Here is a 23,647-nt window from a genome sequence, read left to right as displayed (position 1 = left end):
GTTTAAAGTTAGTTTAAATATTTCTCTTAGATTTTAATTTGAAACTAATCTTTCAATTTACCTCATTCATTTACCACCCTTGATAAGTTCCATGGAATAGTTCAAATGTGAACAGGAGTCAAGTTTAAGATCTGTTACTAAAGAGGGGCGCCTGAGTGATTTAGTCAGTTACGTGTCTGATTTCAGCTCAGGTCATGATCTCACGGTTCGTGGGTTATGCCCCACATTGGACTCTGTGCTGACAGCTCAGAGACTGGAGCCTGTTTCACATTCTGTGTCTCCCTCTCTCTCTGCCCCTCCCCTGCTCGTGCTCTGTCTCTCTCTCTCTCAAAAATAAACAAACATTAGAAAAAAATAAGTTAAAAAAAAAAAAAGATCTGCTACTAAAGAATTCTAAGCTAGAGAGATACAAACCTATGGAGTTTTACTTTAATAATCTTTAAGAGCAGATTATGGATACTGAGATGTATATACATACCTTTTACTCTTTTAGTCTCAGACTGTGAATTTTTCAGTTTGCCTACAACAAAACCAAATATAAAAATAGTCACAGTAGGAAATCAGAATAAAGGACACATTATCAAATCAAATCCATTTCACATTACCTTTCATTTTCTGTGGCAATTCATTTGTTTCAATTTCTTCTGAATCACTGCTTTCAATATACTGGACAACAGTTTTTCTTCTAAAATAAAGTGTACACAAATTTTTTATCAAACCAAAATAAAATGAGATATGAAAACATAAGTTTTAATAAAAGCAGTATAATGCTTCCTATTGTTTTAATTCAAGGAACTTTGACAAGTGAAAGTAAAATTTCCTAAAAAGCATTTTGCTTTCATAACCAGATACATTTATATACAAAATGCAGTACCACTATTATTAAATTTGAAAAAGAAAACCATCCTAAAATAATAATTTTAATATTGAATTTAATATTCAGTAATTCAAATGAAACACCTATATAAAACTAGAACTAAGAATAACTCTTATCAAAGAAAATAATTCCAATATAAAATGAGCAGCTAAGAGAAAAATATAATTCACAATGAAAAATTTTATGTATTTTGTGTAGAAAGTACATTACAGTGATTAAGTTGCTAAAAATAACGGCCTCTGGAGTCAGACTGCCTGTATTCAAATCCCATTCAGCTACTTATTTGCTATGTGACTTTACGCAAGTTACTTAGTATTCATCTATGCTTTAATTTCCTCATTTGGAAAATACGAGCAAAAATACAATTCACTTCATAGGATAAAATGTGTTACTATATGCAAAGCCCCTAAAATAGTGCCTGTTGCACAGTAACATACATGTATAAATTATCATATGTATTGGTTATTAGTTTATCCCATGTCCTCTTTATTTTTATTTCCATGTCCTTTAATCTTATCTGGTCAACCTAATAGTGCTATTCTCAGGCTCATCATGGTCAGCTCAGAATTGTAAGATTTGAGATCCAGATGAGAAACTGAGGTGCCCTGGTTTTGTGCTCAGTTATTATTCAGGTATTAATGAAGAAAACAATTAAAAGCCCCACTTTTGAGATCCTTATTGGACTAGCTAACAGAGACTCAGATTTGAAATCACATCTGCAGATATTAATGGTAGAAAATACAGTACAAATAAAAGTCATTTAGACCTATTTCAGAGGGTAAATGAAATTTATAAAGTTAACAGATTCAAGTTAACATCAGAGGAGCATTATGCGCTTTATTCAAATTCTCCCTCTAGTCTACATTAACACAATAGTCTCCATAAATAACTTCATCATATTTTATTTCTACTAAAGGTGAAGAGAGAAAGAACTGAGATGAACAGAGTGTTTCTACCAAGTCATCTAATAAATAGCTGTCAGTTTTTATCTCCTGAAAATAATAGGAAAACTCTTCCAAAGTCAACAAAAACAAAAAACTTGGAAGCTAGATCTTAGTTCCTATGTAAAAGAACAGGAAAGAAAGTGGTAGAAAGGTTAAGTGATTATTAGAAACTATCAATTCACTTCTTTTATAGATTAGTATTACTTTTCTTCACCTATAAAATAGGAACACCCAACCTGCCTAAGTAACAGTGATTTTGGTAGTTTCAAATAACAGAACGAATTTGAAAGAACTACATAACTGAGATATAATGGTCTTATCTCTCTCCTATATATAAGAAAATGAAGAAAGAGTTTAAACAAATATTACATACAATCAAACCATAACAAAATTTACCTTTTGGGGCGGGAGCTAGACAATTCTGACTTGGGATATTTATTCTTTCCCTTGACATCTGAAATACTGGGTTCTCCACTACATCTAGATCCTTTCATTTCAAAGAAAAGGACAAATATACAGAGTATTAGTAAACTGTCTTGACTGAGTATCCTTAAAACTTTGGTTTTCCAACTCAATAGTTCAACTTTCTTAGTATCTTCATTCCTCTTCTTTCAATCAGCCACCTATTCTCTCTACTAGTTTTTAAGTATAGTATATTCTCACTAAAAAATACCTTCAATTTCTTGTACCCAGTCTTTCCCCTGTAGTCATCCAGCCAATTCCCAAACTGGCTGGCTGAATTTCCTGCTGTACACCAAGGCAGCTAAGAGCTGCTGGAAAAAAATGAACAATAAATAGGTGGCATTACAAGTTTACATTTTCAAATCTCACCTGCTGCCTGTGTCACTTAGCAACTCTTTTATGTATCACTCAGCCTCCCTACCCACTCACCACAGTGGTATATACTGGACCCTTTGCCTAGATTCTTCACTCCCTTGACTCCTAGATGATGACCTACTTCACCTTCAAAGAAAATTGAATACCATTTTCTATAATCCCAATTTTCCTACCTTTTTAAAATTCCCTCAATTAAATATTTCCCATTAACCTTACTTTCTTTCCTTCTAACGTTAATTCACTTATCTATGCTCTTGGTCTCATTGCCCGCCCCCGCCAAGAGGCCTAAAAATTATTCTCTCCATTTTATCCCACATCTCTTACCCACGGATTTCTTTCATAATGCTCTCCCCAGCAAAAAAAAAAAAACACCCTCAACTCTGCCTTCATTTCCAACGATTTTTGTTTCTCCTATTTCAAACTTAGCAAAATACATAATAGCATACAACTGTCATTTCCAATTCTTCACTTACTATTCTATCTGAAGATATTTTCAGTTTTTCTGTTCTAACCAATCTTCAGAAATTAATTTTCCAAAGGCCATTAACAGCTACACCAGCTATTTAACTGCTAAATCCAGAGTTCTCTTTTCATTTATCCTCTAACTTCAGAATTTGGCTCTAACCTATCTTTCTATTCTTATCTGCTATTATTCATGCATATTACATTATTATTAACATAAACTACTCTGAGGTCCCAGAACAAAATAGGTTTTATATTGTTCTTTTGTTTTTACTGCCCTTTCATGAATTTTTTTTCTCAACCAAAAATGTTCTTCCTTAGCTTCTCTGACTGGTATACAACCACCCAATTCCATCATGACCTCCTTGATGAGATTTTTCCTACCAGTTCTCCCGAGATTTTTAGAAAAAAATATCTAAAGTTTTTGTATATTACAAAGCCAGAGCTTGAATTACATCATCAAACTGGAAAAATTTAAATCAAATATGGGGTCACGGTTCAAAAGTAAACTTTACCTTTGATTAGTCCATCTGCCTTTTCACTGGTATTTCCTCCAAGTTTCATAGTTTGATCGTTAACATTACACTCCTGGATGAAAAGGCATATTTCTTACAAAGCACTGCTGTCAGTTTTAAATAAACTTAAAAAGCATCCTATTTTATACTGCTTTGCTTTACATAATAAAGATTACTTATATTGCTATCCCATTCTGGGGCAATTGGGGGAGATGCATTAAGTGAAGAGGAAAAATAAACCAATTAAAATTTTTTTCACAGCTATCTCAAAAGTGAACACTAGTTGGTCTTTATCTGTTCAAAAGAAATACAAATAACAAAACTCAGTTATAAATGGCATATTCATTAATGTAAGAAACACTTGTGAAATGGAATTTACTTTAGAATTAAAAGGAATTCTCAGACTACAAACTTTCAAACCAAGAGTCCCTACTCAGTAAATAACTTATCTTTAATGAGGCCCTCATTGCCATCTTGTTCTCTGGAACTCCCAGGGGGTAGATGCAATAGTACAGATCCTAGAGTACTAGGATATTCTATTCTATCATATTCTATTGAGGATTTTCTTGCCAGCCCGGACTTTTTCTTTTACCCTTCATGTATATCCCTTTGGTTCAAAATGTATCAATGCAGACATATGTACAAAAACTTCTATAAAAGTACAATTTTATATCTCTTTGTAAAAATATTTTTAAATGATTCTAATGGGAAGGGTTCCTCCAATCTTTAATTCTTGACTTAATGATTCTGTAGGGAGGAATGACAAATGCCAACTGGTTTGAATTTAATTCTTCCCATTGAAAAAGAGAGGTGATGAAGTCATACTGAATGGAGATTAGAACTGGTGGTCAAGAGTAAAAAGTAATTTCTGCTGAGATTAGGGCTAATAATGGATAGTTTGATTTTAGTTTAAAAAAAATAAAATTTGAAACATCTTATAAAATCCCAGAGTTAAATTTTACTAAAAATGTAGTTGAAAAGATCCATCTCCTTCTAATGGTATGAGTCTAAATATGTTGAAAATCTAAAATATAACCGGTAGAAAAATGTAACTAGAGGAATTATTTTAGATAAATAAGTTTTTGTCTTTTTTTTCAGAGCTCAAGGTATTTTTACTTTAACCAATGTCAAATATTTATTATTTAAGATTGCACAGCCATTAAATATTAAATACATGATACACTACAATCCAAAATTGTCATTTTTATTAGAGCAGTATTACACCATTGTTTTTTTTTCTTACAAGCTAGACAAATGGATTTTTTTTAAGTTTTTATTTAAAATCCAGTTAGTTCACATACAGTGCAATATTAGTTTCAGATGTAGATTTTAGTGATTCATCACTTATATACAACACCCAGTGCAAGAAACTGATGTTAAAAATGCTTCTCACCAAATGTTATACCTAGTCTTCTTCAATAATTAGTACAACCATTTATATTTAACAACATGGAAAAAAGAATCTAGAGATTCATCCACAAATACATGTGGATGTCCTTTACATTACTGTTTTATATTAAATGATAAAAAAAAAATGTCCTTTACGTTACTGTTTTATATGAAATGATTTTGCTCAGTAAGTTTTTTCTTCTGAGAGTTCAAATGTAAACCTACGAAGTCCAACCTATTAAATCATACTACATTCCAATCTAATGGAACTTAAATCAGTGACATTTCACTCTGTAAGCCTGGAATATCTAAATTTATTTATAACAGTGTAATTTTTGTTGCAATAAATTCTTAGCTGGAAATCACGTTTTTAGCCTCAATTGTAAGGAATGGGGCAAACTAAATATCCTAAAACCTTCCTACTTAAACACAATACCTTAAATGCATGGCTGATTCTGGGGCGGGGGGTGGTGGGGAGGGAAAGCCTTACTGATGATAATTTTTTAAGCTATTAATTGCTACCGAAGCTGTCAGTATAGTCTTAGGTGATGTTCTTCTGTTTTCATTACCAAATTAGGAAGAACAGGATGTAAAGCATCAAACTACTCATGGTAAGCAGTTGAATCTCAGACATTCAAATGACAGAGTTAAACTCCCAATAAAAGTACAAAGAAGAAAATGCAACTAAGTGCAGAAATTAATAAATAGACTCTCAATATGCAGTGGCATGAAACTGATATGCAGCCTCTTTAAAAACTAAAAAATTACAGACACCTGGGTCACTCAGCCAGTTAAGCGTCTGACTCTTGGTTTCAGCTCAGGTCATGATCTCATGGTTCATGGGTTTGAGCCCCATGTCGGCCTCTGTGCTGACAGCACAGAGCCTGTTTGGGATTCTCTCTCTCCACCCCTCCCCTGTTCTCTCTCTTTCAAATAAACCTTAAAAAAATAAAGAAAAACTTAGAAAAGTCAAAAAAAAAAAAAAAGAGGTATTTTGCATATGCCATTTTCTCAGCTATTTCCTACTTTAAGTTCTTTGGATTTTCATCTGAGAATGAAAAACAATTGTTTCATTCTAACATTTATTTTTTCCATTAAAATGAATTCACTTTTAATTCTTAGAAACTAAATATAAATATATTGTGTTTGTATGCCATGTGTAAAAATATATATTAGGTAAGTATCAAGAAAGTTAACCCATGTTATCATCACTAGGACACAATTAGCACTGTGTGTGACTATATTCAGACATACATAAATATGCCTTTCCAAAATGAGGACTCAACTCATAAATGTGTACCTGGCCTTTTTTTTTTTTTTTTAACTAAAAATATCATAAAAATAAGTATTCTTCAAAGAACAGGATTTTGTAGTTGCATAATATTAAATTTTATGACTATTTATTAACATAACTGTTACCTTATTGAAAGTAGTTTCTTTTGTGCCTTTAAAATAATGCTGGGGTTCGGGGGAGAGATTTGTGCTTTTCTATCTCTGAAAAAAAATGCATTTCTAATAACTTTCTTACACAGTTTCTCTGAAATGGCATTACCGAATCACAGATTATAAACACTTTTAGGATTCTTGATATATATTACCCAATTACCCTCAAGAATTTAGTATCCAACTTTCACTCTTATCAGCAACACATAAGAGAGGCCTTTCACCGTTTCTCTGAAAACACTGGATATTATCAATTTTTTGGCAAATTATTTTTTAATGGTAAAATTAAAAGGTCTTATAATGAACCAGAGACTTCGGAGAAAACACTCTAATACTTTACCTTCTTCAGTTGACTTTTTTTAATTCTCTCAACAGGAAGAGGTTTGCCATCATGGAAGTTGGTAAGAATTACTGCAATGGCTGTCAAAGTTTTGCCCTTAAAAAATGTTTTAAAAGACAAATGGTCAGATTCTGAAACTCAGTTGGCCATAGAACATTCTAAAACCAATTTAAAAATCAAGTAAGCAAATATTATGTAGTATTCAAGGCCATAGGAACATACTATTGTATTAAATAATCTATGTATTAGTAAAAGTATTTTGTTGATTAGGAAATGCCTTCCCACACTGTATTACTAAGAATAATTAAATGATGTACTCCATAAAATACTATAAGCATCCCTGAGAAATGTCATTCTATTAAGTGATTGCTGTCCTAAGATTTTACATTTAACTCTGAACTAATAAATTTATCATGAAACTACCGCTATTTGCTTACCATGTAGTTCAGAGCTAATTTAAAATGGTTAGTAATTCCAATATGCACATGATATAATCATTTTATTTCATTTAAAGATAACTGTAATACTTAAAACCTGTAACTTATCAAGCATAAAGGACATGGTGTTTCTTATGCATTTTTCTTAAATAAAAACACATAATCTTTCATTATTTTCCATAGCTGAATTTGTAATTAGCAACACAGACAGAACTCTCTGGCAATTTTAAAACAGTTAAGACAGCAGTTTTCTAAGTGTAGTCCACAGGCCCTAGGATTTCCCAGAACCCTCTCAGGAGTGTATGTGCAGTCAAATCCATTTTCATAATACTACCAAGACATTATTTGTGTTATATCTTTAGTAATGCCACAAAAGGGAGTTGTGGGTAAAACTGCTGGTGCCTTAGCATGAAACAAAGCCATTGGCACTACATTATACATTGTATTTTTAGCTGCCACATACTCACAGTTTAAAAAAAAAAAAATGCCAGTTTCATTTTAAGAATATTCTGTAAGAATATTCTTGATGAAGCAGTACACATGAATTTTATTAAATCTTGCCTCAAGTACACACCTTTTTAATATTCTGTATAACAAGATGGGAAATACATATAACTTCTGTTGCACACCAAAATATGAGGATTATCTACAGAAAAATTACTTGTGAGACTGAGGTTACAACCTCAACTAGCCACCATGCACCACCATGCATCATCACTTTTTCATGCTTCATTATTTCTACTTGAAAGAATGACCAATAACCAGTTATTCATGACTGAGTGGTAGACTTTTTCTTGAAAAATGAACAAAGTAAGGCTATCTTTAAGGGCAAATAAACAGATTTGTTGTTAATGGTAAGATCTGAACTTTCAAGCAAAAATTAGAGTGTTGGAACACTTATATCTGACACCATGAGCACAGGCAGCTTCCCAAAATATAAATGCCTAATATGATCAGCAGTAATATCAAAGAGTGTAAACTTTTGATCCTATATAATGAAATGCATCAACATCTGGCAGATGTGTGTAACTCAATGAACCAATATTTTCTAAATAAGCAATGCCTGATGTTATAAAATCATGCATGATTAAAATATCCATTCAATGGGCAAGCTAAACCAATGAATTTTAATGGAACACAATACAAAACCATTCTAATACCATTTTTAAATTCTACATTGTAACTACTAACCTTTAATAAACTAATACTTGCTTAATTTCACTGTTGTATCAAAGAATTATAAAAGTTATCTAAAAAGGCTATTAAAATCCTCCTCCTGTTTCCCAACTACATATCTGCATGAGAACTAATCTTCGTTATGTACTTATACCGAAACACCATGTTACAACAGACTGAATGAATAAGCAGTTAGGACAATTCAAAATTCATCTTATTAGACCAAACATTAAAGTGATTTGCAAAAATGTAAAACAATGCCATTCTTATCAAAACTACTTTTGTTTTGGAATAGTCCTTTTTCATTTAAAAATACACTATTTATGTTAACAAGTAATGTATTTATTAACTATTATTTTAAAATAACTTAAATTTTTTTGTTTTAATGTCTAATACTATAAATATGGATATAACTCACAAAAACAAAAAGCTCTTTGAAATCCTCAAAAATTTTTAAGAGTATTAAAGGTTACTGAGACCAAAAAGTATAAAAACTGCTGGTGTAAGGCATCATAAAGGTATATTTAATACTCTGTATATCACAATACTATGATAGAATACAGTTTCATGTAACATTGTTGTCTCTCCCTTTTTTTAAAGAAAATTCATGAAAGATAATCTACTTGAATTTGAAAAATGAGAAACACATGTTTACACATTATTGCTAATCAACCAAACAAACCAAAAGAAAAAAAGCAGCCACATTTTAAGTGAAAAGACTTAGAGAAAACTGTTCCATACTGAAAGTGAAATCTAGTCCCACACTGACACCAACATATTCATATCTCTATCGACTTCAAAATTACTTCTATAAAATCATAATTACAAAATAAAATTAACTCAAGGGGCGCCTGGGTGGCTCAGTCGGTTGGGCAGCCGACTTTGGCTCAGGTCATGCATGATCTCACGGTTGGTGAGTTCGAGCCCCGCGTCGGGCTCTGTGCTGACAGCTCAGAGCCTGGAGCCTGCTTCGGATTCTGTGTCTCCCCTTCTCTCTGCCCCTCCCCTGCTCATGCTCAGTTTCTCTCTATCTCTCAATAATGAATAAACATTAAAAAAAATTTTTTTTTAAATAAAATAAAATAAAATAAATTCAAGAAAAAAATAATTACCAAACCCATATCATCAGCTAAAATTCCTCCATGGACATTTTCTGGTCGATCCTTCTCAGAAAAATTTGTTATTGTGTTGTAGTAGAAGTCACTTCGCTGTTCCCAAAACGGTGGAAGGTCTTTACTGTTTTCCCGTGAAACCATCCAAGCTAGAGCTTGTTTTTGATGTGGAAGCAATGGTGTTTCAACAGCCTATAAACAAAAGGAATGTCTTAAATAGAAATAAAACAAATCATTTTTTCCCCCATGCAGATTCTGGAAAACACTTGATCTTGTGCTAAAAACTATATAGATACACAGCATATTTTAAAATTCCAAATAGTTTTAAATAGAAAATATTGGCTCAGTACCTCAGCTGGCTCCATTTCATGAGTTTTATCATCTTCTTTTAAATCTTCAAACAATTTGTCAAATTCTGTTTTAAGCTATAACAAATAATACCAAGAAACATCATGAAACAAATTAAAATAATCTCACTTCAGACTTTTCAAATCATTTAATTAACTAAAAGATTTGAATACCAAAAGGTACCTAAAATATTCTTTGAGTTGCTACACTGTTCACTGAAGCAGTATGAATAGGTGCTTTGGGTATAAAAGGTTAACCATAGGCGTGCCTGGGTGGCTCAGTTGTTGAGCGACTGACTTCGGCTCAGGTCATGATCTCACAAGTTTGTGAGTTTGTGCCCAGCATCAGGTTCTGTGCTGACAGCTCAGAGCCTGGAGCCTACTTCAGATTCTGTGTCTCCCTCTCTCTGCCCCTCCCATGCTCATGCCCTGTCTCTCTCTCTCTCAAAAATAAACAAACATTAAAAAAAAATTTTTTTTTAAGGTAACCGTGTTAGAATCAAAAGAATACAGAAGAGAGAAATCTGAGGCTTGTCCCAGTTTTATCACAAACTAACCCATATACAACATTGGGCAAGAGACTTAACCTTTATGGCCCTTTATCTTACTCCTGTAAAATGAAAGGGATAATTTAGATTTAGAGTGTCTCTAAGGTTCCTTCTGCCACTGAAATTCTGTGATCCTATTAGTTGTATTCAAACAATTTTGGCAGATCCTACCAGGCACATTTGACTTTTTTCATGTCAAAGACATTTCATTTACTATTACTAAAACAAAGAACTTGCTATGTGCTACAAAATATTAAGAGATGATTTCAATCTTACACTAATTTAGCTGGTTCTTTAAACTGATCTAGTCTAGGGGCACTTGGGTCGCCCAGTCAGTTGAGCAGCCGACTTGGGCTCAGGTCACGATCTCACAGATAATGAGTTTGAGCCTCACATCTGGCTTGCTGCTGTCAGTGCATAGGCCACTTTGGATCCTCTGTCCCTCCCCCACTCATGCTCTCTCTCTCAAAAATAAATAAAAACATTAGCACAGGCTCAAGCCCTACTAATAATGATCAGGTAAAATATGGCAACTGCAATTAGACAAAAAGGCTAACACAGATGGGTAAAAACAAAAAAGATTTGATGTGAATTATAGACTAATCTCCATTGATTTATTTTACATCTTTTTTTCTAAATTAACTCAGCCTAACAGTATCTTAGCTCACAAATTAGACAAAGTAAGAACTATACTAATGCTAAGATTTGGAATTAATTTCTCTTTGCATTTCATTTGCAACCTTATTGAATGAAAAGTTTCAAGCTTCAATTTTTTAAAGTTAATATTCGGACATTAAAAAAATTTCACGTAATACAAAAATATTAAAACATACTAAAACATCCCATGCCTATCTATACAACAACGCATGTGTTTTAAAATATGTATGAATGTGTATGCACTACCTATCATTACTTTCCTTTCACATAAATGTTTTTCATATATATTCTATTTATTCTACAGCCTGTTTCATAACTTAATATATCTGAAGATCACAAATACCAGCATATACATATTTATCTTATTCTTTTAAACATCAATCTTCAACATTTAACATTTACTTTTAAGATTATAAAATAAAACAGAAGCATACCTGTTCAGTTGTCATCTGTACTGCAGCATGAACTGGCATACTATAGCTTGGTCCAGCTCTTCCAGAGCCCCAACTACTTTCTAAACTGAATCCTAAAGCTGCAATTTACAAATGAAAATAATAAAATCACCAAATGAATTATCTTTCAATAAGTAACTTTTAGAACTTGTATAAGTTGCATTAAAAAAAAAATCAATATATTTCAAAGATTTTTTAAAAACTAAAAGTCATTCAGGGACACCTGGGTGGCTCAGCAGGTTAAGACTCCCGACTTTGGCTCAGGTCATGATCTTAACAGTTTGTGAGGTCGAGCCCCGTGTCAGGCTCTGTGCTGACAGCTCAGAGCCTGGAGTCTGCTTCACATACTATGAATCCCTCTCTCTCTGCCCTTCCCCCATTCACACTCTGTCTCTCTCTCTCAAAAATAAACATTAAAAAAAAATTTAAAAAAATAAAAACTAAAAGTCATTTAAAAAATACATTATTAAAATAATTCCACATTATTTGAACAAACTCTTGCCAGATAAATACTTCTACTTCATTCGCTATTGGGAGATTCTTTTTGTCTATAATTTATCAAAGACAATACTTGCAAATTAGGGATTTCCAGATATTATCATTGGGGGAAATTAGAGGAGGGAATATAGGACCTTTTTGTACATATGTGTGCATGTACGCGAACACACATACTCCCTCCTATAAATCTATAATTATTTCAAAATAAAGAGAAAAAAATTCAGGGATTTCCTTAAAAAGATTCCTGAGAAAAGTTACAACTCAGAGCCTTCAACACAAATTGATTAGCCAAACTCCAGAAAAAATGTTTTACAATTCCTGCATCTTATGATATCAAAATAATAGAAGCTTAAACCCTAAACTTACTTTTTGGTGCAGGACCCAATTTAAATCCATGTTTCTTTAACTGATCTAAAACCGCTTTCCTATTTTCTTCTTTTCCCCAAAAAGTCATATGGAGAGGCATGGTAAAAGCATTGTTTGCACCAAAAGGAACGACCCTATTATATTTAAAAGCAGGAAAAAAAGGAGGGAATTAGAACTGTTATTTTCCACTTCCATGAAGAAGAATGTGACTATTAAATATTAGAAGTGTTGCATTTTAATTTTGCAAAGAAGTAAAATAAAGAACTATTTGGGCAAAGTAGAAAGACAGAAAAAGTACAGGGAACAGGATCAAAAACAACCAGAACAAAAGAGTGGTTTTTAGGAACAGAAAGCCAGAAGAAACGGAGAAGATGGAATAAAGAATAGCCTATAACTGAGATTATAAGACAGGTAAAATAGTATATTTAATTGAGAAGGTGGAGCTTTCACTAAAGGAACCACTATAGGTAGCAACTATTCTGAGAATGGGGACTGAATTGCAAGAATTACATCTGACCCTTGAACAGCATGGGGTTTAGGTACACTGACCCCCTGGTGCCGTCAAAAATCCACATATAACTTTTGACTCCCCCAAAACAACTAATAGCCTAATGTTGACCAGCAGCTTTACCACAACACATATTTTGTAGTTTACAGGAATTACATACTGTGTTCTTAAAGTAAGCTACAGAAAACATTAACAACACAAGGAAAATGAAATACATTCACATTACTATACTGCATTTATTAAAAAAAAATCTGCATATAATGGGGCCCAGGCAGGTCAAACCATTTTGTTCAAGGGTCAAATGTTTTTCTGATCAAGGATTCACTAAAAGTTTATTCTCAGTATCTGAAAAATTTAATAAACTGAGATTGGAGAAAACAAGTAAAGTGAGAAGATATTACTGAACATTTATCATCAAACTTCACCTTTTCATATCCTCAATATTCCATACTTCAACTGAGATCACAAACTAAATGCCTAAAAGAGAAAAGATAACCAAGGAGACTGGGAGTTTAAAAAAAAAAAAAAAGAAGTGGTAGAACTGGGAGAGGCAGTAAGGGCATTACGCAGGGTATTAAAGCAGGAGCTGCTACTCTGTTCCAGTCAACTAATGTCCTGTGAAAATGAAGGTCAGATCTGCCATTTGTCAACAGAAATATTCATAAATAATTTTTACATTAGGGAAGAAGTTACCCTGTATAAAATGTAGGGTATCCAGGTATTTGAATACTGGAAATAAACGAAAAATTGTAAAACATGTAGGCAAAATGAAATGCACCTACATATGATCACAGGCTACCAGTTTACCACCTCAGGTTTAAACAAACAGTTCCCAACTCCCAAAACTATGCACTAAAAAGCTTGGACAGATGGTGTGGGCTTCCTAATATCTGAGCAAAGTCAATTTTTCTCTGTGGTAATAATTCAATAGGAAAGTGAAAGAACAGTTGTTTCATGGCTAAGGTAGTAGAGGCAGATGAGAAAAGAATTAACATATTAATTGAACACATACTAAAGGCACAGTGACAAAAGACGTCAGGGCAACTATACTGACTCTTAACAAATTCAAAGACTGCAACTTACAATTATTAAAACTAAACTCTGAAAGTACATTACCCTTCAATTTGTGCCAATTTGTTGTCCATGATATAGGCCAAAGCAGCTGCTAGATCTTTCTTTAAATGGCCAACCTGATTTCCATTCACATTGTTTACTTTAACTGCATTCTTATCATAGGGGTTATTGGGTTCCCGTTGTAATGCAACCATTTCATTATTATTAACCTAATGAAATAATCAACAGATAATATTATAAATAATAAACATACAATAGGAGCTTTCTTCATCAAACTTTATCTGGGATTTCCATTCATTTTTTAATGCTTACCAAATAACACTTCATATAAGAAATATGTATTTTCTTGGATTCACATTTGTAATAGTAATATAAAAAGCATATTTTATAATGATTCTTTTACAGCATTTTTTTAACTTACATTCACTGGGAAGTTAACAAATCCTTGATATCTGAAAGATACAATCAAAACTAAATAAAAGATTCACACTATCTAAAATTTTCAACAACATAACTTCTGGGGACAGGTAATCTTTATGGAGTGCTTATTACATACCATTATTCTAACTACATAACAGAGATTTGACTTTTTAAATCCTCACAACACTACTGGTGGATACTGTCATTACACCCAATTTTACAGATGAAGACTAAAGCATAGAAAAGTTAAGTAACTTGCCCAAAGTCACAAAGCTAGTAGTATAGCAGAGCTAGAATTTAAATCCAGGAAGGCTGGTTCCTAAGTCTGATTTCTCCAGACTCTAAAAGGGGGAAAGATATTAATTATAAGTCAGAATGGACCTGAATAAGAAAATATATCCAACCTTCAACTCATGCCATTTCTGATTTCACTTGACTAAAAGTTGGCTGAAGATAACATCATTGAAAATGGAAGAGTAAGGACTTTTCAAAATTCTTGCATAAAAGCAATGAAAAAACTGACAGAAATGGTCAGAATCAACTTTTCCAGACATCTAGAAACCAGCCAAAATATTGGAGAAACCCTGGGCAGGGGTGTTAATTCAAGAAAAACAACTGATGGACACCTGGGTGGCTCAGTTGGTTAAGCATCCGACTTCAGCTCAAGTCATAATCTCCTAGTTTGTGAGTTCGAGCTCCATGTCGGGCTCTGTGTTGACAGCTCAGAGCCTGAAGCCTGTTTCAGATTCTGTCTCTCTCTCTCTCTCTCTCTGCCCCTCCCCCACTCAGTCTCTGTCTCTCTCAAAAATAAATATTTTAAAAAATTTAAAAAAAAAACCAAAAAAACAAGGAAGAAAAACAGCTGAACATTAGTGCCCTAGTTCCATCTCCAGCTTTCAGCTGCATGATAGCCTTTAAAAATAACAATCTTCTGGGGGTGCCTGGGTGGCTCAGCCAGTTGAATGCCTGACTCTTGATTTCAGCTCAGGTCATGATCTCATCATGGCTCATGGGGTACAGCCCCTCCGGCTTTGCGCTGACAACACGGAGCCTGCTAGGGATTCTCTTTTTGCCCCCATCCCAGATCAAAATAAACAAACATTAAAAAAAATAATAACCTATGAAAATTCTTGGTGTAGTCTAGCAGTCACTAGAGGGAGTATAATGGAACAGAATCTTTCAAAGATTCATTCCCAAAGAACTGTCATTATTTGACCTGTATCAAGGTGCTCCAGAAGATCCCCACCTGCAAAGTGATTTCTCTTTGATCTCTCAGCTCATCCACCACAAAAAACCTCCCTTGGGTGAATGTTGGTCAAAAACAATTTTACAGGCAATGGATAACAAGTGGAGTAAACAATACAATAACCAAAAGGATTAAAAGGAAAGCTGAGGACTAAGATGTTCATAGGGGCTTTGAAAAGCTCCAATACATTCCTGGGAATGTAGAAGGCCATATGCAAGCATAGGGCTATATACATGCATAGGGCTGTACATATGATCAGGAAAAGACCTGAGAAGACCCTGAGCTCTCACCTCTGGATAAACTTGAGGTTCTGAACAACCAGGACATGAAGGTTAAGGCAGAGTTGTCAACTGCTTGGCTGAGTGCTGAAGGAGTGCCCCAAATGCAAATAGACCCTCCTTTACTAAATACTGATTGATGTACAGACCCTCTCTTACTAAAGACTGACAGATGTACAGACCCTCTGTTACTAAAGACTGACAGATGTACTGGCTCTGGTATAATCATAAGCTGACCATTAAGCTAACCATGCAAAGACATCAGTAGATTATACAGGGTTAATTCAGAAAAGTCACTAAACAAGCAACAATTACCAAAATCAGCAACAACAAACAACTCTGGAGATGAAGAATCTAATTTTTACAGCTGCCACATTATTTTAAATGTCCACTTTTAAAAAAAAAATTTTTTTTTAACATTTATTTATTTTTGAGAGAGAGAGAGACAGAGCATGAGCGGGGGAGGGGCAAAGAGAGAGAAGGAGACACAGAATCCGAAGCAGGCTGCAGGCTCTGAGCAAGCTGTCAGCACAGAGCCTGATGCGGGGCTCAAACCCACAAACTGGGAGATCATGACCTGAGCAAAAGTCGGATGCTCAACCAACTGAGCCACCCAGGCGCCCTTAAATGTCCACTTTTCAACAACAAAAAAATGAGACATGCAAAGAAATGAAAAGGTATGGTTTACTCATAGGAAAAAAGCTACCAACTATCCCTAAGAAAGCACAGGTGTTTGCCCTAACTAGAAAAAAAATTTTAATTTTAAGTATGTTCAAAAACCTAAAGAAAACCATGTACTAAAGGAGAAAGCACAATAAATAAGTAGGTCTCACCAAATAGAATTTCTGTTGTCAAGAGTATAACAAAGTCAAAAAATTCACTAGAGAGGCTCAACAGCAGATATGAGGAGGCAGAAGAGCCAATGAAGTTCAAGACAGGTCAGTTACATTATTGAGTCTGAGGAACAGTTACAGAGTCTGAGGAATAGAAAGAAAAAAGAATGAAGAAATATGAACAGGCCTCAGAGACCTGTGGGACAACAGCAACCCTATCTGACATTCACATACTGAGTCTCAGAAGAGAAGAAAAGGGGAAGAAATAATAGCCAAAAACTCCCCCAAATATGATAAAAAACATTAATCTATACATCTTAGAAGTGCAACAAACTCCAAATAAACTAACCTCAAAGAGATGCAAACCCAGACACATCATAATCAAGCTGTGGAAAAAAATCTTGAAAGCAACAAGAGGTACAATTCATTTATAAGGGATCCTCAGTAAGATTAACATCAGAAAGCAGAGGCCAAAAGACAGTGGAATAACTTTTCAAAGTGCTTCAAAAACTTCAGCCAAGATTTCTATATTGGATAAAAGTATCCTTCAAAAGTACAGGAGAAATTAAAACATTCCAGTTAGGGGTGCCTGGGTGGCTCAGTAGGTTAAGCATCAGACTCTTGGTTTTGGTTCAGGTCATGATCTCATGGTTTGTGAGTTCAAACCCTGTATCAGACTCTGCACTGACAGTGTGAAGCATGCTTGGGATTCTCTCTCTCCCTCTCCCTCAAAATAAATAAAATAAATAAAATAAATAAAATAAATAAAATAAATATTTAAAATAAATAAGTAAAATATAATACATACAAATCAAAATGTTGGAGACTATAAAAACAAAGAAAACATGGTCCAAGCACCAAGACAAGAAAGGACATATTAAAAAAAAAATTAAAATAACAAAAAGAATTACAACTAATCATAACAATACTTTCAGAATAGGAAAGAAATAATCTACTTTATTATAAAATACTTTGATGTGTCTAGATATAAAAACTTTAACCATAAACTTCCCAAAAACACACTTAAAAAAAAAGTTAAAAATTAGCAATGCCAACGTTATATATCAAAACTTAAATGATACAGTCAATGCAGTACTTTGAAGAATGTTTAAAAGATTGAAATGTATTAAATTATTACAAGTTCAAATCAAATATCTAAAAATAAAACGAAAATAGAAAACAGAATATAAAACGAATGAACAAAGAAAAATAATAACCATAAAAAAAAAAATCCAAGAAAGTTTGCTTGAAAACATGAAACATATAAATCTCTATAGAGGCTAATCAATAAAAACTAGACACAAATATATGGGGTGCCTTGGTGGCTCAGTCAGTTGAGCATCCAACTCTTGATTTCAGCTCAGGTAATGATCCCAGGGTCATGGGATCAAGCCCTTCCTCGGGCTCCACCCCAAGCATGGAACCTGCTTAAGCTTCTCTTTCTCTGCCCTTTTCTCTCTCTCTCTCTCTCTCTCTCTGCCCTTATCTCTCCGCCCTTATCTCTCCCTCTCTCTCACTCCCCCCCACCCCACCCCGTCCCTCTCCCTCATTTGGGCTTTCTCTCTTAAAAACAAAACAAAAAAACAAGACACAAATATAGAACACAAAGAATAAAGACCTGTATATAACCATAAACACAGTTAAAATATTTTCAAGTATAAATGTTACTAATACTCTGTAGCAATACATTTGGAAATTTAAATAAAATAGATGCTTTTCTTTAAAAATATAAGTTGCCAAAATTGACTCAATAAGTATTTGAATCATGCGCAGTTTGAATGAAGCTAGAATTAAAAGGTACACACTCTTTGATTTAATGCATATAAAGTTCCAGAACAGGCTAATCAATAACAACAAACTTAGATTGTAGTTGTTAGTACAGGTACAGCAGAAATGACTGCAGCAAGACACAAGAGAACTTTCAGGGATGATGGAAATAATCTATACCTTGACTGGAATGGTGATTATCACATATATGTATTTGTCAAAACTATTAGAATAATATACTTAAAAATGTGTGCATTTTCTCATGTAAACCACCTGTCAATAGAGCTGGAAAAAAGTTGAAAATAGTAAGTATGAACAGATAAATACCTCAATTTTTATTACAATACATTTTCATAATAATGATTAACTCCAAAATGTCCATCAATAAGGAAATTTAAGGTACCATATAGACTTGTATTGATGTGAAAAGATATTCCTAATATTCTACCAAGAGAAAGAAGGGTAATCACTGTAATGGGCATATTATGATCTCATTTTTTAAATACATAACGTGATTTCAATTTACATGCATATGCTCACAGAATAAAGTGTAGAAAAATAAAATGAGTAAGTTATGGTCCAGGATGGTAGACTACAAGAAGATTTAGTGCTTTTTCTTTTAGCCATTTTAAAATAATGAATATGTATTACCTATAAAATACATTTTGAAAAATTAAAAAAGCGATGATTACTTTTAATGAGCTTACCACATTTACATTAGCTTACCAGTGTCATAGAAATTATTCTAAGATCAACAAATAGTGAATGTTCTAAGATCAGAAACAACCATAATCTAGCATTTCACAATGGCTTAAAATAATTTAGAAAACAATCTAAGTTTTGAAAAAAACACAAATTAGAAATAGGAAAGCTCAGAGATGGATAGGAGAACTAAAGAAGAGATGGACATGATAAGAATTGACTTCAGGAAAAAATCAGAAATGAAAAACTATTTCAGAATTAAAAACTAAAGAAGAACACAAAAGTCCACAGACTTTATGGAAAACATGGTAAGGGAAATAAAGGACGAAAAATTAAAAAGTGAAAAAAATATGAAAGTATTTCAGAGGAAGAAATAACCACATACACAGGCATACATATATGCAGAAGAGATCTAATACATACAGAGTAGAATGGAGTCCCTAAAGGACAAAGCAAGTATTTAAAACTGTAATTAAAGAAAATTTTTGTGAAATAGAAGAAAATGAAGCTACAGAGCAATCGTAAGACATACCTTAATAAAACTACTAGGCTTCAAGCTTATGAAAAATGCCCTTTAGTCATCAAGGCAAAAATTTCCAATTCACTTATATATGGGAGAAAAATCATGCTGGTATCAGAATTCTCACCAGCAACATTTATGCAACATCAAATTATCATGGAGAGAACATATGGGTCAAGGACTTTATATTCAGCCAAAAGTGCTCTTTAAGTATAAATATCACAATTACAAACATACAAAAATTCAGGAAATCTTGTTCTTTCCTAAGGAATCTTCTAGATAACACATTTCAGACAATTACAAAATAATCTAAGAAGCTGCAATATAAAGAAAATACAGGAGAATTAAACACTAGACAAATCCGTATCATGAAATTCTTTCCCAAAGAATTTCCTAAGAATATGCTTCAGACAACCAAAAAATTATTTGAGAAGCTTTAACATAAGAAAAATATGAGGGAATAGAAGAACTGACAAATGCAGAACCTTGCATAGCACAAAAAATGTAAAATAAAAAAATAAAAAAAAAGCAACCCACAAAACAAATGTAGTTTCTGCAACAAATCAATGACATGAAGAAAAGGAACATAACCACCAAAGGTAATGTATGAACTTTCTTTGATACCAATTTTTAAAAAATGACCTATAAAAAGACATTTTTAAACAATCAAGAAAACAGATTACGGATTAGTTGCTGGATGTAATAAGAAATTATTTTGTTAAGTATGAAAATGACAAGAGAAGTCTGAACTTTTTTAGAGATACATTCTGAATTATATGGATGTAAACTAATACAATAGAGATTTTTAGGACTAAAGGATAAAAGAAAAAGTGATGAAACAAATGTGCAAAAAATTTGTTAACTGCTGAATCTGGATCACAGGTATGTGGTTTACTACATTATTCTACTTTCACACGTTTAAAACATTTCCTAAGAAGTTAAAAAATAGAACTAGAGACATATCATCCAAATAGCACAGAAACATACTACATAACCATAACAAAGAAAATTACTGACCAGAGAAGGTCCTATATACTACCTCTCTCCCTCTCTCTCTCTCTCTCTCTCTCTCTCTCTCTCTCTCTCTCACACACACACACACACACACACACTCTCACACATACACATACACACACACTGCAAACAGAGACAAAGACAGACAGACGTAGGGAGAAAAATTGGGAGACAGTCTTACTACAGAAAGGAAAAAAAAAGGACCTAAAAACAGATAATTCCCTAATCTAGTAGGAATTAATCTTCCTAAATTAAAAATATTAGAGTACAGAAACATCCTGAGGGACACAAGAGAAGGCAAAGAACTGACTTGGAAGTCACTTTGCAAATGTACCTAGTATCTGTACTTCCTGAACAAATCATCTTATCTTCTTAAGCTTCAGTTCCTCAGTTATAGAGAGGGGCTAATAGGGGCACCTGGGTGGCTCAACCGGTTGAGCGTCCAGCTCTAGATTTCAGGCTCAGGTTATGATCCTAGAGTCATGGGATCAAGCACCCAATGGAGCCTGGTAAAGATTCTCTCTTCTCTTCTCTTCTCTTCTCTTCTCTTCTCTTCTCTTCTCTTCTCTTCTCTCTCTCTCTCTCCCTCCGCCCCTCTCTCCCACTCGCGCCCTCTCTCTAAAAATTAAAAAAAAAAAAGGGGGGGGGGATAATAGATGTCCTATCTGCCACAATCATTGCAGCCATCAAATGAGACCATTTAGGAAAAAGTGTTTTGTATATTATAAACAGGATACAAGTGCCCAAAAAAGGGAAAAAAAAATTAGTCATTAGGTTATTTGTTATCTCTTGTTCAGATACACTCTAATTACTTAAAATAAGTATTAATTATAAAACCACCTTCCAATTCTTATCTTCTAGATATTATCTTCTAAGTATATTTCATCTTAATATCTAATGTTATACTCACTACTCCTGTGTAATAGCGTAGTCCAACTACATGACCTCTCAAAGTTCCAAATAAAACTGAATCTAGCTCTTCATCACTAGTTAGGAAATCGTCTGGAGGTATAATATCTTGGAATTCAAAACGGGGAAAGAAAGTTGGATATGAGAGGCGTGGAAAATTTCCATGGGCTCCGTATTGGACAGTCTGCAAGTACTTCCAAACAGGATCTCTATTTAAAAAAGCACAGAAAAACGATACAATATTTAATCAAGTATTTCCCAAAGACGATATATTTTTGGCCATTTGTTTTCTCATTTCAACATGTTAAATCTTTAGTGGGAATTGCCGCATATTGATAGAGTTTCTCTGGGTAAAGCAGGGTGTGGAGTGGGGAAGGTTTCCAAGAACCCTACCTGTTCAGTGGTGCCTCTTCTACCCACCAAGTACTCAAAATGAAAACTCCAACAAGGGTTTGCAAATCTCCTTCCTAGTGAAGATCATCTATTTAAATTGCGATGTATGTGATGTCTGTAACTCTAATTACATACCAAATTTCAACAGAAATTAAACTAGAAAAGGCTTGCAAATATAGAACTATTATTATACCTGAAGCTATTTATATCGTTACAGATAAATCGAGCATCCACTATCTTAATTCTCTCCAAACAGAACCCTTGTTTTATTCAGGCACCCAAATCACGCTATCACGGGAAGCTGAACTCAAGCTTCCCACTCCATTGGTTTAAGGGTATCCTCAAACCCCTCATGGATAACTGTTTCAGGAACAGGCGTGTAAACCAATCTGAAAAATGGAAAATAAGAGGAAGCCGGCTGAGGCGCTTCCAGGAAGTTTCCACTCTTCCAAGAACAGATGGAAGCTATTTCCCCGCGTTTTCCTTTCACGCCGTACATTAATATTCTGGCTCCACTGAAAATACGAATTTCCATGCCTAAGAATGCACATAAACTGTGAGGTACTGGGGAACAAGGGCTCTCTTAATCGGCCCTTTATTTCGAGCACATCGCCTAGCGCACAGTGGGCATCTAACGGGTGTTTGCTCAATCAAGGTCCGGGCTAAAGAGCGGAGCTTTGAACCCCAGGACCACCACAGCCCTTGAGAGAGATTTCCCCAAGGCCCTGGCATGAGGCTCGCCAGAGGAGCCTCCCCTCTCCAGCCAAGACTATGCATTTATTTCTCCCGCGGCGATACGAGCCACCAGCAGGACGAATACAAGCTGCACTGGGAACGCGAAGGGAGCTCGAAGGGAACGCGGGGAAGGTCAGGTTCATTTGGGGACGCCGACAGGCCGTTACCCCCTACGCCCCACCCCCTCCGCCCCCTTCACCTCTTGAACATCCAGGACATGGCGCTGAGCGGGTGACGAGCGGAACGCCTGGGCGCCCCAAATCGCTCTCGAGCTGCCTCGATACGCCTCCCTACAGGCCCCACAGCCGGGAAGCCCAAGGCAGATTCCGAGCGCCTGAGGAAAAGCGCACGACTGGAAGACGCGAGGCTAGTCAAACGTCGACGCCGTCGCCTTCTAGCAACAATCTGAGAGACCAGCGACGCTTCGTGACTGACATTGGCAAAGTCCAATCGCGAGGAAGGGGCCTAGGAAAATGAACCAATCAGAGCACAGAAAGGAGGGCAACTCCGCCCCACGCAGGGATTCAAAGACTGTAGGGGGTCCCGGCTGCAGGGGCGGTTCCATCCGGGTTCTTCCCCGCCCCCAAGGCGGGCGCGCGGGAAAGCCACGCGGCCCTTGGAGCTCGCGTGGCGTGTTGGCGGTGTCTGCGTTTTGTTTGATCCCTTGGTTCAAACACAGGGAGACGACTCTTTTTTCCACTGTTTGCCCCGGGCCTCACGTCTCAGACCCCTTTTTTAGGCCTTACCTCATCCTGCCTCTAATTTCCTCATTTGATGTGACCTGTAACGGGGTCTTCTAAATAAGCCCCGAGATTTTCCGAGCTCTGGAGATAGCAAAGAGTTACTTT

The 23,647-nt window shown here is 34.7% G+C and overlaps 1 protein-coding gene across 7 annotated transcripts in view; it reads right to left on the bottom strand.

Moving 5' to 3' along the window:
* The window catches only part of HLTF (helicase like transcription factor), a 51,629-nt gene extending 28,407 nt beyond the window's left edge, over nucleotides 1-23,222 (bottom strand). For 4 of the 7 annotated variants that reach the window (XM_027061625.2, XM_027061627.2, XM_027061626.2 and 1 more), the window contains exons 1-12: nucleotides 22,999-23,222; nucleotides 21,673-21,880; nucleotides 14,025-14,191; nucleotides 12,401-12,534; nucleotides 11,519-11,616; nucleotides 9,883-9,957; nucleotides 9,533-9,724; nucleotides 6,808-6,903; nucleotides 3,636-3,708; nucleotides 2,218-2,308; nucleotides 606-685; nucleotides 479-520 (exon numbers count right to left, since the gene is read on the bottom strand). In XM_027061625.2, coding sequence (XP_026917426.1) covers nucleotides 479-520; nucleotides 606-685; nucleotides 2,218-2,308; nucleotides 3,636-3,708; nucleotides 6,808-6,903; nucleotides 9,533-9,724; nucleotides 9,883-9,957; nucleotides 11,519-11,616; nucleotides 12,401-12,534; nucleotides 14,025-14,191; nucleotides 21,673-21,880; nucleotides 22,999-23,018 — 1,276 coding nt within the window. In that variant the 5' untranslated portion in view covers nucleotides 23,019-23,222. The remainder of the gene's footprint in view (nucleotides 1-478; nucleotides 521-605; nucleotides 686-2,217; nucleotides 2,309-3,635; nucleotides 3,709-6,807; nucleotides 6,904-9,532; nucleotides 9,725-9,882; nucleotides 9,958-11,518; nucleotides 11,617-12,400; nucleotides 12,535-14,024; nucleotides 14,192-21,672; nucleotides 21,881-22,998) is intronic. The other 3 variants (XM_015072533.3, XM_053221322.1, XM_027061630.2) reach the window with 1 other exon arrangement.
* Nucleotides 23,223-23,647: the final 425 nt, after the last annotated feature.

This window comes from Acinonyx jubatus, chromosome C2, assembly GCF_027475565.1.
Source record: "Acinonyx jubatus isolate Ajub_Pintada_27869175 chromosome C2, VMU_Ajub_asm_v1.0, whole genome shotgun sequence".
NCBI classification, from domain to species: Eukaryota; Metazoa; Chordata; class Mammalia; order Carnivora; family Felidae; genus Acinonyx; species Acinonyx jubatus.
The sequence above is the reverse complement of the archived record's forward strand: the minus strand, read 5'-3'. Positions and strand labels throughout refer to the sequence as shown.